The sequence below is a fragment of the Oncorhynchus kisutch genome, linkage group LG11, assembly GCF_002021735.2.
Source record: "Oncorhynchus kisutch isolate 150728-3 linkage group LG11, Okis_V2, whole genome shotgun sequence".
In the NCBI taxonomy this organism is placed as follows: Eukaryota; Metazoa; Chordata; class Actinopteri; order Salmoniformes; family Salmonidae; genus Oncorhynchus; species Oncorhynchus kisutch.
In genome coordinates, this window is record NC_034184.2 from 19,571,900 (window position 1) to 19,584,687 (window position 12,788).

Consider the following 12,788-nt stretch of genomic DNA (forward strand, 5'->3'; position numbering starts at 1 on the left):
AGGGTTTATCTAGTTGTGATGATGATGATGTGTCTCAGGTGTATTGGGTTTATCTAGTTGTGATGATGATGATGTGTCTCAGGTTTATCTAGTTGTGATGATGATGATGTGTTTCAGGTGTTTTGGGTTTATCTAGTTGTGATGATGTTGATGATGATGTGTCTCAGGTGTATTGGAGAGTTGATTTGTGGTCGTTGTGATTAGGATGATGATGATGTGTCTCAGGTGTTTTGGGTTTATCTAGTTGTGATGCTGATGTGTTTCAGGTGTATTGGGTTTATCTAGTTGTGATGATGATGATGTGTTTCAGGTGTTTTGGGTTTATCTAGTTGTGATGATGTTGATGATGATGTGTCTCAGGTGTATTGGGGAGTTGATTTGTGGTCGTTGTGATTAGGATGATGATGATGTGTCTCAGGTGTTTTGGGTTTATCTAGTTGTGATGATGATGATGTGTCTTAGGTGTATTGGGTTTATCTAGTTGTGATGATGATGATGTGTCTCAGGTGTATTGGGTTTATCTAGTTATGATGATGATGATGTGTCTCAGGTGTATTGGGTTTATATAGTTGTGATGATGATGATATGTCTCAGGTGTATTGGGTCTATATAGTTGTGATGATTTTATTTTATTTTTATTTCACCTTTATTTAACCAGGTAGGCTAGTTGAGAACATGTTCTCATTTACAACTGCGACCTGGCCAAGATAAAGCATAGCAGTGTGAACAGACAACAGCACAGAGTTACACATGGAGTAAACAATTAACAAGTCAATAAACACAGTAGAAAAAAAGAGTCTATATGCATTGTGTGCAAAAGGCATGAGGAGGTAGGCGAATAATTACAATTTTCAGATTAACACTGGAGTGATAAATGATTAGATGGTCATGTGCAGGTAGAGATACTGGTGTGCAAAAGAGCAGAAAAGTAAATAAATAAAAACAGTATGGGGATGAGGTAGGTAAATTAGGTCGGCTATTTACCGATGGACTAAGTACAGCTGCAGCGATCGGTTAGCTGCTCAGATAGCAGATGTTTAGAGTTGGTGAAGGAGATAAAAGTCTCCAACTTCAGCGATTTTTGCAATTCGTTTGAGTCACAGGCAGCAGAGAACTGGAAGGTAAGGCGGCCAAATGAGGTGTTGGCTTTAGGGATGATCAGTGAGATACAGCGTGTGCTACGGGTGGGTGTCGCCATCGTGACCAGTGAACTGAGATAAGGTGGAGCTTTACCTAGCATGGACTTGTAGTTGACCTAGAGCCAGTGGGTCTGGCGACGAATATGTAGCGAGGGCCAGCCGACTAGAGCATACAGGTCGCAGTGGTGGGTGGTGTAAGGTGCTTTAGTAACAAAACGGATGGCACTGTGATAAACTGCATCCAGTTTGCTGAGTAGAGTATTGGAAGCTAATTTGTAGATGACATCGCCGAAGTCGAGAATCGGTAGGATAGTCAGTTTTACTAGGGTAAGTTTGGCGGCGTGAGTGAAGGAGGCTTTGTTTGCGGATTAGAAAGCTGACTCTAGATTTGATTTTAGATTGGAGATGTTTGATATGAGTCTGGAAGGAGAGTTACAGTCTAGCCAGACACCTAGGTACTTATAGATGTCCACATATTCTAGGTCGGAACCATCCAGGGTGGTGATGCTAGTCGGGCGTGCGGGTGCAGGCAGCGAACGGTTGAAAAGCATGCATTTGGTTTTACAAGCGTTTAAGAGCAGTTGGAGGCCACGGAAGGAGTGTTGTATGGCATTGAAGCTCGTTTGGAGGTTAGATAGCACAGTGTCCAAGGAAGGGACAGAAGTATACCAGGACACCAAGGCCAGGTCGATTAGAAAGGCCTGCTCGCAGAATTGTTTTAGGGAGCGTTTGACAGTGATGAGTGGTGGTCGTTTGACTACGGACCTGTAGCGGATACAGGCAATGAGGCATTGATCGCTGAGATCCTGGTTGAAGACAGCGGAAGTGTATTTGGAGGGCCAGTTGGTCAGGATAACGTCTATGAGGGTGCCCTTGTTTACAGATTTAGGTTTGTACCTGGTGGGTTCCTTGATGATTTGTGTGAGATTGAGGGCATCTAGCTTAGATTGTAAGACTGCCGGGGTGTTAAGCATATCCCAGTTTAGGTCACCTAACAGAACAAACTCTGAAGCTAGATGGGGGCGATCAATTCACAAATGGTGTCCAGGGTACAGCTGGGAGCTGAGGGGGGTCGGTAGCAGGCGGCAACAGTGAGACTTATTTCTGGAGAGAGTAATTTTTTTAATTAGTAGTTTGAACTGTTTGGGTATGGACCTGGAAAGTATGACAACTTTGCATGCTATCTATGCAGTAGACTGCAACTCCTCCCCCTTTGGCAGTTCTATCTTGACGGAACATTTTATAGTTGGGTGTGGAAATCTCAGAATTTCTGGTGGCCTTCCTAAGCCAGGATTCAGACACGGCAAGGACATCAGGGTTGGCAGAGTGTGCTAAAGCAGTGAGTAAAACGAACTTAGGGAGGAGGCTTCTGATGTTGACATGCATGAAACCAAGGCTTTTTCGATCACAGAAGTAAACAAATGAGGGTGCCTGAAAACATGCAGGGCCTGGGTTTACCTCTACATCACCCGTGGAACAGAGGAGGAGTAGTATGAGGGTGGGGCTAAAGGCTATCAAAACTTGTCGCCTAGAGCGTTGGGGACAAAGAATAAAAGGAGCAGATTTCTGGGCATGGTAGAATATATTCAGGGCATAATGCGCAGACAGGGGTATGGTGGGGTGCGGGTACAGCGAAGGTAAGCCCAGGCACATGATGATGTGTCTCTGTCTCTCAGGTGTATTGGGTCTATCCAGCACCTGAAGGGGAAGTATGGGCGTGGCTACAGCCTGGAATTGAAGCTGAGAGAGGAGCTGACGGGGCTCCAACAAGTGGCACTGCTCCACAAGGAGATACGTCGAATCTTCCCTCACGCTGCAAGACAGGAGAGGTGAGTCAGAGCAGAGGGGTGTGTGTGTGTGTGTGTGTGTGTGTGTGTGTGTGTGTGTGTGTGTGTGTGTGTGTGTGTGTGTGTGTGTGTGTGTGTGTGTGTGTGTGTGTGTGTGTGTGTGTGTGTGTGTGTGTGTGTGTGTAATGAAATGCTTAAGCCTGCTGCCTCTGTCTTGCAGCTTTGCCACCCTGATGGTTTACAAGATCCCCATGGAGGATGTCAAGTCACTGGCCAAGTCCTTCTCTCAGCTAGAGAGTGGTGAGTGTGTGTGATCACTCTCTGACCATCTGCCTCATGTTTCATTGATCCGTTACAATTTAGGCAAAATGCATTGTGTTCTAATGTTTTCTGCTCTCCGCTTCCTCCAGCTAAGCAAGCCTTCAACTTTGAAGAGTACAACTTTTCACAATCAACCTTAGAGCAGGTAAGTACTCATTTGTGAACCTTACCTTGAATATCATGTGATGTTACAACAACTGCAATGCAAACTCCATCCACTTCCTGACTATTTGTCTTAGCTAGTCTCTCTCTTGCTCTCTCTCACCCCATCTCTCAGGTCTTCATGGAGTTTGCTAAGGAGCAGGAGAACGAGGAGGAAGAGGTGGGTTCCCTCAGCACCACGTTCCAGTGGCAGCGGCTCCGCCAGGACGGCCCTGTGCCTGTCAACCACACAGACAGCATTGTGCACCAGCTCTGAGCTCCACTGGGGGGGGGGGGGGTGGCCCGGCACAGTCTCTGGGCTCCCATTCTCCCTGCCTACATGGCACTAACCTCGTCCCCAGCCTAAAGAGGCTGGAATCGAGTTTACTATGGCACAGGCTATGCCAGCCCTGGCAATGCACTCACCCCTCACCTCACGGCTAACACCACCACCCACCACCAGCCCAAACTAATAGGACAAGATGGGCGTCACAGGACGGATGGATGCCCCTATGGACATGGCCCTGGAGGGCTAGCAACTACACACTCACACCGGAACTGTGTGTGTTTGGGATGGGAAGTCTCTCTGGGGCTGAGGTGTGTGAGTTGTCCGAACTACTGTGTGTTTTCTGACCTTTGCACTGACTAACCAAGGGGCCTGCTCCACTCCACCCAACCAGAATCTCCCTCCTCTGATGACGCACTGATACGACTAATACCTACTACGTTTTTTTAATAGGTTTTATTTTATTTTTTATCTGAATTCACAGCAAGTTCGTATATATGGATATATATATTTAAGTAATAAGGCCCTAGGAGGTGTGGTATATGGCCAATATACCACGGCTAAGGGCTATTCTTATGCATGACCCATCGCGGAGTACCTGGACACAGCCCTTAGCCATGGTATAATTGCCATATACCACAAAACCCGAGGCGCCTTATTGCTATTATAAATTGGTTACCAACATAATTAGAGCAGTAAAAAATAAATGTTTTGTCATACCTGTGGTATACGGTCTGATATACCACAGCTGTCAGCCAGTCAGCATTCAGGGCTCGAACCACCCAGTTTATAAATATAGATCTTCTTATATATATATACTACAGTTCAAAAGTTTGGGGTCACTGAGAAATGTCCTTGTTTTTGAAAGAAAACCTAGGCAGAGTTCCTCTGTCGAGTGTCTGTGTTCTTTTGCCCACCTTAATCTTTTATTTTTATTGGCCAGTCTGAGATGTGGCTTTTTCTTTGCAACTCTGCCTAGAAGGCCAGCATCCCGGGGTCGCCTCTTCACTGTTGACGTTGAGACTGGTGTTTTGCGGGTACTATTTAATGAAGCTGCTGCTGTCTGTTTCTCAAACTAGGGGCGGCAGGGTAGCCTAGTGGTTGGACTAGTAACCGTAAGGTTGCAAGTTCAAACCCCCGAGCTGACAAGGTACAAATCTGTCGTTCTGCCCCTGAACAGGCAGTTAACTCACTGTTCCTAGGCCGTCATTGAAAATAAGAATTTGTTCTTAACTGACTTGCCTAGTTAAATACGGGTAAAACATTTTTTTTAAAGACACTCTAATGTACTTGTCTTCTTGCTCAGTTATGCACCGGGGCCTCCCACTCCTCTTTCTGTTCTGGGTAGAGCCAGTTTGCGCTGTTCTGTGAAGGGAGTAGTACACAGCGTTGTATGAGATCTTCAGTTTCTTGACAATTTCTCGCATGGAATAGCCTTCTTTTCTCAGAACAAGAATTGACTGATGAATTTCAGAAGTTATTTGTTTCTGGCCATTTTGAGTCTGTAATCGAACCCAGAAATGCTGATGCTCCAGATACTCAACTAGTCTAAAGGCCGGTTTTATTGCTTCCTTAATCAGCACAACCGTCTTCAGCTGTGCTAAAATAATTGCAAAAGGGTTTTCTAATGATCAATTAGCCTTTAAAAATTATAAACTTGGATTAGCTAACACAATGTGCAATTGGAACACAGGAGTGATTGTTGCTGATAATTGGCCTCTGTTCGCCTATGTAGATATTCCATAAAAATTCTGCCGTTCCCAGCTACAATACTCATTTACAACATTAACAATGTCTACACTGTATTTCTGATCAATTCGATGTTATTTTATGGGACAAAATATTAGCTTTTCCTTCAAAAACAAGGACATTTCTAAGTGACCCCAAACTTTTGAACCGTTATTTATATATATATATATATATAGTATTTATTGATTCCTTTTACTTTCCATCCATTTCCCTACCTGGGGTACCCTCGTCCCTAGGCAAATTGGAAGTGTCTAGTGAACAAGATTATCCATGGGGAATCAGTGCAGTAAGTGTGTTTGCTCGTGTCTTCCACTGTGTTTGTGAAACTTTGTGTGTTTTATAACAACACCGATCCAGTTCTGGCTCTAGATCCACTAGAACCAAAGCAGTACATCCCTATTTACTCACACACTCCTAACCTAACACGTTGACACTAAGGTGCTTTTAGCGTCTGTAGCATGATATGGACTATTTGTGTCGTAGTTGTGTCGGTTGCTTGTTCTGAGTACAGATAAACTACTGACAGATCAACTGACAGATCTCCAGTACAGACAGAGTTACTGGCAGATGGAGTGGCCTTTTTTTGTTGCAAAAGAGGAAACCCAGCTGAACTGGAGCTCCTGTCCCTCTCCTCCCCTGCATCGCCCTCTGGTGGGTGTGAAGAAAATCACACCTCACTCTGCCCCTGCCTCTTCTGCACTTAAGGGTTTGTTGCTGTTACTGTATGTTTCTCTCTGGCTGCATCTGAAATGGCACAATATTCACTACTTGCTCTGGTCAAAAGTAGTGCACTATATAGGGACTAGGGTGCCATTTCCTCTATGTTTCTGTGGGGCACTGAGTGCTGTATCTCCTCTACACCAGCATGCATTTTAGTGTTGTTCCGGCCCATTGTATACTATAAACACAGCTCTCCCCAGTTCTCATAGACAAGGAGAAAGAGGCCTGCTTTTCAGTGACTTAACATGCTTGTCTGAGAGGAAGAATTATGGATAAATAAGGAGAAGATGGTCAGTATTGTAGTGATGTTATAAAAGGCACAAGTGTAAAGTTTAGTATGGAGGGTTTAGGGTGGAGAGTTTAGGACATGTGCTCACACTGCCCAGTGGCCTTCCACTCCTACAATACTTTAGTGTCTAAATAGGAATGATAGCTTGGTAATGTAGTATCTTAAATTCACATCAGTACATGTAGCACTCTGGCTTCATCAAACATTTGGTATGGGAACCAAGTCACCAACCCTAGAGAATCAGTCAATTTGAAAAATATTGTTTGGAAGAGTAGTTCTTGTTTTTATTTTATTATTATGATATATTTGGATTATTTTATCTTGGCCAGGTGTGCTCAAATTGGTATTTTGTGACAAAGTGAATCTTGAATGTATGAACAAAAATCATGCCTCCAAAAAGAGGCTTCTTATTTTATCTAGGTGACTTAGTTTTTGAAGTTCTGTTGGACTGAAAGGAGTTCAGTTTTCACTCTGTCACACTGGTGCCGCTTTTAACCACAGATATATTTTATTATTTGTATTTTGTGTGTGTGCGCATGCGTGCGTGACTTATGTTTGGCTACTGTTATAAGACTACTACAGTACTAATATAACCCTCTCCAGGGAAGCACACTAAGTGTTGGTGCAATACTTAAACAATTTTAACAGTAAAAATGTTAACTTTTTCTTGTGACATTCAGGTGAGCTTTGAAAGAGCAAATAAGAGATGAACAGAAGGGAGTTGAGAAGAGAATTCTTAGAATGTGAGGATGGAGGAACTGAGAGAATATGTTGGTTTCCTTGGTTTCCAAATTGAGAGTCCATGGAATTGAACTAATGTTTTCAGATGACACTTTTGACCCTATTTGTGATGCGGGCGTATGCTCGGCATGGTAGATTCTTGATTGCTTGAAACGCATGATCCCTCTGGTTGCAAGTTGCATCACATACTTACAAAGATGCAAACACAATTTCAGGATGCCCTAAAAAGTGTCTACAATACCTAACTGTCTATATGTCTCACTAAAGGTAAATATATTGTACAGTGCGGCATAATATTATGTCTAATTTGATATATTTTCCTGTAGCATAAATCACGAGTGCTTGCATTTTCTACAGAAGTGTGTTCTTCATCGTTCCGTAGAAGACGTGTCATAGTAGAGAATATCATCCTGCCGTAGAAGATGTGTTGTAGTAGAGAATATCATCCTGCCGTAGAAGATGTGTTGTAGTAGAGAATATCATCCTGCCGTAGAAGATGTGTCGTAGTAGAGAATATCATCCTGCCGTAGAAGACGTTTCGTAGTAGAGAATATGACAGTGAGTCAGATTTGTTGATGTCTCGCCAGCCTCTCTCTGATACTGAGACTTAATATCAGTCTGTTGGCCATGAGTCTGAATTAAGAAACATTCACAGAGAACAGGAGGCCTTCACTTATTGTTTACGGGTGGTGTGGCCATAGAAATATACTGTTGGCCTGAGGGGCACTGTTCCTTCTAGCGATTATATTTCTGAGTGTAGCGCCTATTTTGGGCAGTGATAATCATTGAGCAAAATGCCTCGTCCCTTTTTGCCTTCTAACATAAACCCACCTCCCCTCCCTCTCTGTGAACTAGATACAGTGGGGCAAAAAAGTATTTAGTCAGCCACCAATTGTGCGCAGTTCTCCCACTTAAAAAGATGAGAGGCCTGTAATTTTCATCATAGGTACACTTCAACTATGACAGACAAAATGAGAAGAAAAATCCAGAAAATCACATTGTAGGATTTTTTATGAATTTATTTGCAAATTATGGTGGAAAATAAGTCGTCCTGGTCCCTTTGCAGAAAAACAGCCCCAAAGAATGATGTTTCCACCCCCATGCTTCACAGTAGGTATGGTGTTCTTTGGATGCAACTCAGCATTCTTTGTCCTCCAAACATGACGAGTTGAGTTTTTACCAAAAAGTTCTATTTTGGTTTACACTCTCCCAATCTTCTTCTGGATCATCCAAATGCTCTCTAGCAAACTTCAGACGGGCCTGGACATGTACTGGCTTAAGCAGGGGGACACGTCTGGCACTGCAGGATTTGAGTCCCTGGCGGCGTAGTGTGTTACTGATGGTAGGCTTTGTTACTTTGGTCCCAGCTCTCTGCAGGTCATTCACTAGGTCCCCCCGTGTGGTTCTGGGATTTTTGTGATCATTTTGACCCCACTGGGTGAGATCTTGCGTGGAGCCCCAGATCGAGGGAGATTATCAGTGGTCTTGTATGTCTTCCATTTCCTAATAATTGCTCCCACAGTTGATTTCTTCAAACCAAGCTGCTTACCTATTGCAGATTCAGTCTTCCCAGCCTGGTACAGGTCTACAATTTGGTTTCTGGTGTCCTTTGACAGCTCTTTGGTCTTGGCCATAGAGGAGTTTGGAGTGTGACTGTTTGAGGTTGTGGACAAGTGTCTTTTATACTGATAACAAGTTCAAACAGGTGCCATTAATACAGGTAACGAGTGGAGGACAGAGGAGCCTCTTAAAGAAGAAGTTACAGGTCTGTGAGAGCCAGAAATCTTGCTTATTTGTAGGTGACCAAATACTTATTTTCCACCATAATTTGCAAATAAATTCATTAAAAATCCTACAATGTGATTTTCTGGATTTTCATAGTTGAAGTGTACCTATGATGAAAATTACAGGCCTCTCTCATCTTTTTAAGTGGGAGAACTTTCACAATTGGTGGCTGACTAAATACTTTTTTGCCCCACTGTATTTTCTCACGTCTCATCTCCAACCTGGGGTGCAGAAGCTTTATAGTCGTCATCTCAACTTTTTAAGGGATATTTTTTATTACAACATTGTTTATTTTAATGGGGAGCTGTGTGACTTAGTTTTGTAATGTGGTGGTTGGGTTATTGAGGTGATGGATAATGTTGGAGCAAGTTACTTGAAGTGGTTGTTCATAGCTTCTTTTGTCTCTCTACCATGTCATGTGTGTGGTTTAGTTTATCATTATGCTTATTGTGTTGTCTTTTAAACTGATGAAAAGTAATTAAAGGAGAGGTTGAAGCCCAAGAAATAGGATGCAGTAGCATCTGAGTCCTGTTTTGCCACCATTGACCTTCATTTGATGGAATATATGTTTTGTGTTTTCTATTCATATATATTTTTTTTAAGAAAGGGATCTGAAAATGTATGTTGGTATAGGACCGGTCTGTTGGGTTTCTGTTCATTTGCCCTCTGAAATTAATTACAATTGGTTTTATTTTAAATTTGTAAAGCATGTTTTCTACTTTACTCTCTCTAAGGATATTTGCTACTGAGCATTGTTGGTGAAAAATCAGTGTATGGTTCTGTGATTCATGGTATTTTTATGATGATACGGTACAACCTCTCACATGCAGCATTTGTTGTCTGATAATCCTTCTTTCTAGAATACCCCACTGACTGTATGTTTAAAGATATTGCTTTGTTCTATTGACATACTCTAACACTATCGTGTGAGTGGAGAGAGCATTTTTTATTTTTAACTCTGAACATTATTTTTGCACACATGTAGCCTTGTGCTATCGTCGCCACTATAATAGAGCGAAAATAGAATGTCTGTTGTGTTTCATTCTGTATGAGTTGTGTATGGGGTGAGATAGACTACATTCACTGAATTCTTATCTATTTCAAAGTAACTGCCCAGATGTTCCAAATTTCTATAATTACTTACAATATGAGTGAAGTGGTTTTCCTTCCAATTATTATTTTTAAATTACCTTAAAAATCTGCTTTCCTGTGTCGGAATGATGTGGGTGTATAACAACAACAAAATGGTGTGTGCGTATACCGGTCAAAAATATTCTTGCAAGTCGACCGCTGGTATGCCAGCTCAGCCTCCTCTAGACCTCTGATTGGCCAGCTCATCCTCAGGGAGATGACATGTTCTATGAGGAAATAGCATGCATTTTTGAAAAGGTCTGTTTGAGATCGTTTGAGGTGGGGTTGTTGTGTTTTTTTTTCCCCAATGTATGCCCCGGCCACAAACGAGTATAGGACGAGTCAACATTAGTTGGATACGAGTTTACTAAATTGTAACTTTTAAGTGAGATTTTCACTTGGCAGTTACTTTAAGATGTTTTTCCCAAGTGCAATATTTAGATGTGTGTTGTCACAAGCGTTCTATTATAAAGGCTATCATGGTTAACTAAAATATCAATGCATCCTTTATTCTGTGGACTTTAGTGTCACTTGCAGTAACATGTTAATAACATTAGATTACTTTCCTTTTGCTCTTTTTTGGTGCCCATTCCCTGAGCAGGTAAGCATTTTGTTTTTACTCCCTTCAATATGTATTTGGACAGCAAAGTGAAAACATTTTATTTGTCTCTATACTCCAGCATTTTAGATTTGAGCTAGAATGTCAGATTTTATTTGAGGGTATTTTCATACATATCTGTTTTACCATTTAGACATCAAATACATTTATGTATCTAGTCCCCACATTTGAAGAAGTCATAAGTATTTGGACAAATTCACTTAGTGTATCAAAGTAGTCAAACCGTTAAGTATTTGGTCCCATGATTACATCAATCTTGTGACTCTACAAACTTGTTGGATGCAATTGCGGTTTGTTTTGCTTGTGTTTTGCCCAATAGGGACTGAATAGGAAGAGTCACGTCATCAAACAACTCTGCAGCTGGAATGACCCGCAGCAAAATCAGTCTGCCTAATAATGCCATGACAGCCCGATCTAGCCTGCTACAGTAGCAGGGCACATGTCATTTAAATTCTAATAAAAATATACAATACAAATAAACATAGGATATCAATACAATATATTAACATTTTGGAAAGAAGTAGGAGGTGCAACCTAAAAATGTGTTGACATCATTGGACAGGAAAAGGCGCAGCGCTCACTCACCATAGTTTTTTTTATTAGACCAGTTTAAGACATTGACGTTTCATCCTTCATTGGCCTTCAGAATCAATATTAAATCTCAAGAAGGCCGAAACGTCAATCTTTTAAACTTGTCTAATAAAACGACGCATTTTTCCTCTCCAACAATATATGACAAATAAAACGGTCACACTATTATTTGGATAGTCCCATATACAATCAATAAACAAGTAGGATATCAACACATCTTTTAAACATGATTAGATAGTGTTACATGTAAACTGATTAGAAAACGAACTAAAATCACTTACCAGCTAAATATTTTTAACTTGGATTACTTTTAAATTTAGAAAGGATGTTTGCAACAACAAAAAACATGACACCTTTCTGTTTTCTCAATGACATTCAATTCAGCATTGAAAGTAGGGGCAAGTTTAAGTTTGTTCCACCTGAGCAGAATATGTGAACAGAGTTGAGCGGTCAGAAATCGCGCTCATTGGTCATGGAGCAGCTCCAGCTCTCCACATCCTTTCCAACGGCTCCTCCAAAAACCACTCTGCGCTCACAGATAATAAAGCTGCCCCTCACAATTTAACCAAACCATATGATTTGAATGAAACGTATTTGAATAAACATGAAAAGGTGAATGTAAGTAGCACTCATCATTTCAAATAGGTTACATGTCGTATTAAAGGGCATATAAACACTTTAAATAGGTCAGGAGCCAGACAGGGAGCCTAAGAAGGAATGAAAATGAATTATTCTGGCTATTTATTTCAATTATTTCAAGGCTATAGCCTACAAAGAAATACATTGTGAAGCATTTGCGAGTGTGATACTAGGCTGGTAAGGACATAAAGCGCTCATCAATATACAACATTTCGTTGTATTAAATCATCGTCTATAAATTGCGCATATAGGCTGGGACATACTTAGAATTAAATACAAATTAAAGGAAACATGCCTTATTATGCTCAGTCTACAGTGCCTTTTAATTAATTTTTAGAAACACGAGTTTGGCCAGAGTCTGTGGCTTTATGCGATGGTGCCTGTATAGCAGCGGAGAATATCCTCTCCATTCTTGCAGAGCCACTGGAGAAGCTAAACACCCTTAGAGCTACTCTTGCCAGGCTGGGAAGAGATGCAGATTTTTTTTATGTATTTTTTTATTTAGTGCTTTCAGGAAGTATTCAGACCCCTTGACTTTTTACACATTATGTTACAGCCTTATTCTAAATGTATTAAATAGTTTTTTCCCTCCATCAATCTACTCACAATACCCCTTAATGACAAAGAAAAAGCAGGTTTTTAGAAATTGTTGTAATCACAATTACATACTGGTCAAAAGTTTTTAAAAACCTACTCATTCAAGAGTTTTTCTTTTACTATTTTCTACATTGTAGAATAATGGTGAAGACATCAAAACTATGAAATAACGCACGTGGAATAATGTAGTAACCTAAAAGGTGTTAAGCAAATTTTAAAAATGATAGTCCCACTAAGCCCAAACCAGATGGGA

At 41.2% G+C, this 12,788-nt stretch overlaps 1 protein-coding gene across 1 annotated transcript in view; it reads left to right on the plus strand.

Annotated features, from left to right (window-relative positions):
- abca5 (ATP-binding cassette, sub-family A (ABC1), member 5) overlaps nt 1–10,582 on the plus strand; it is a 103,176-nt gene extending 92,594 nt beyond the window's left edge. The window contains exons 34-37 of the mRNA XM_020495552.2: nt 2,816–2,968; nt 3,147–3,226; nt 3,337–3,392; nt 3,525–10,582. Coding sequence (XP_020351141.2) covers nt 2,816–2,968; nt 3,147–3,226; nt 3,337–3,392; nt 3,525–3,665 — 430 coding nt within the window. The 3' untranslated portion in view covers nt 3,666–10,582. The remainder of the gene's footprint in view (nt 1–2,815; nt 2,969–3,146; nt 3,227–3,336; nt 3,393–3,524) is intronic.
- The last annotated feature ends 2,206 nt before the right edge of the window (nt 10,583–12,788 follow it).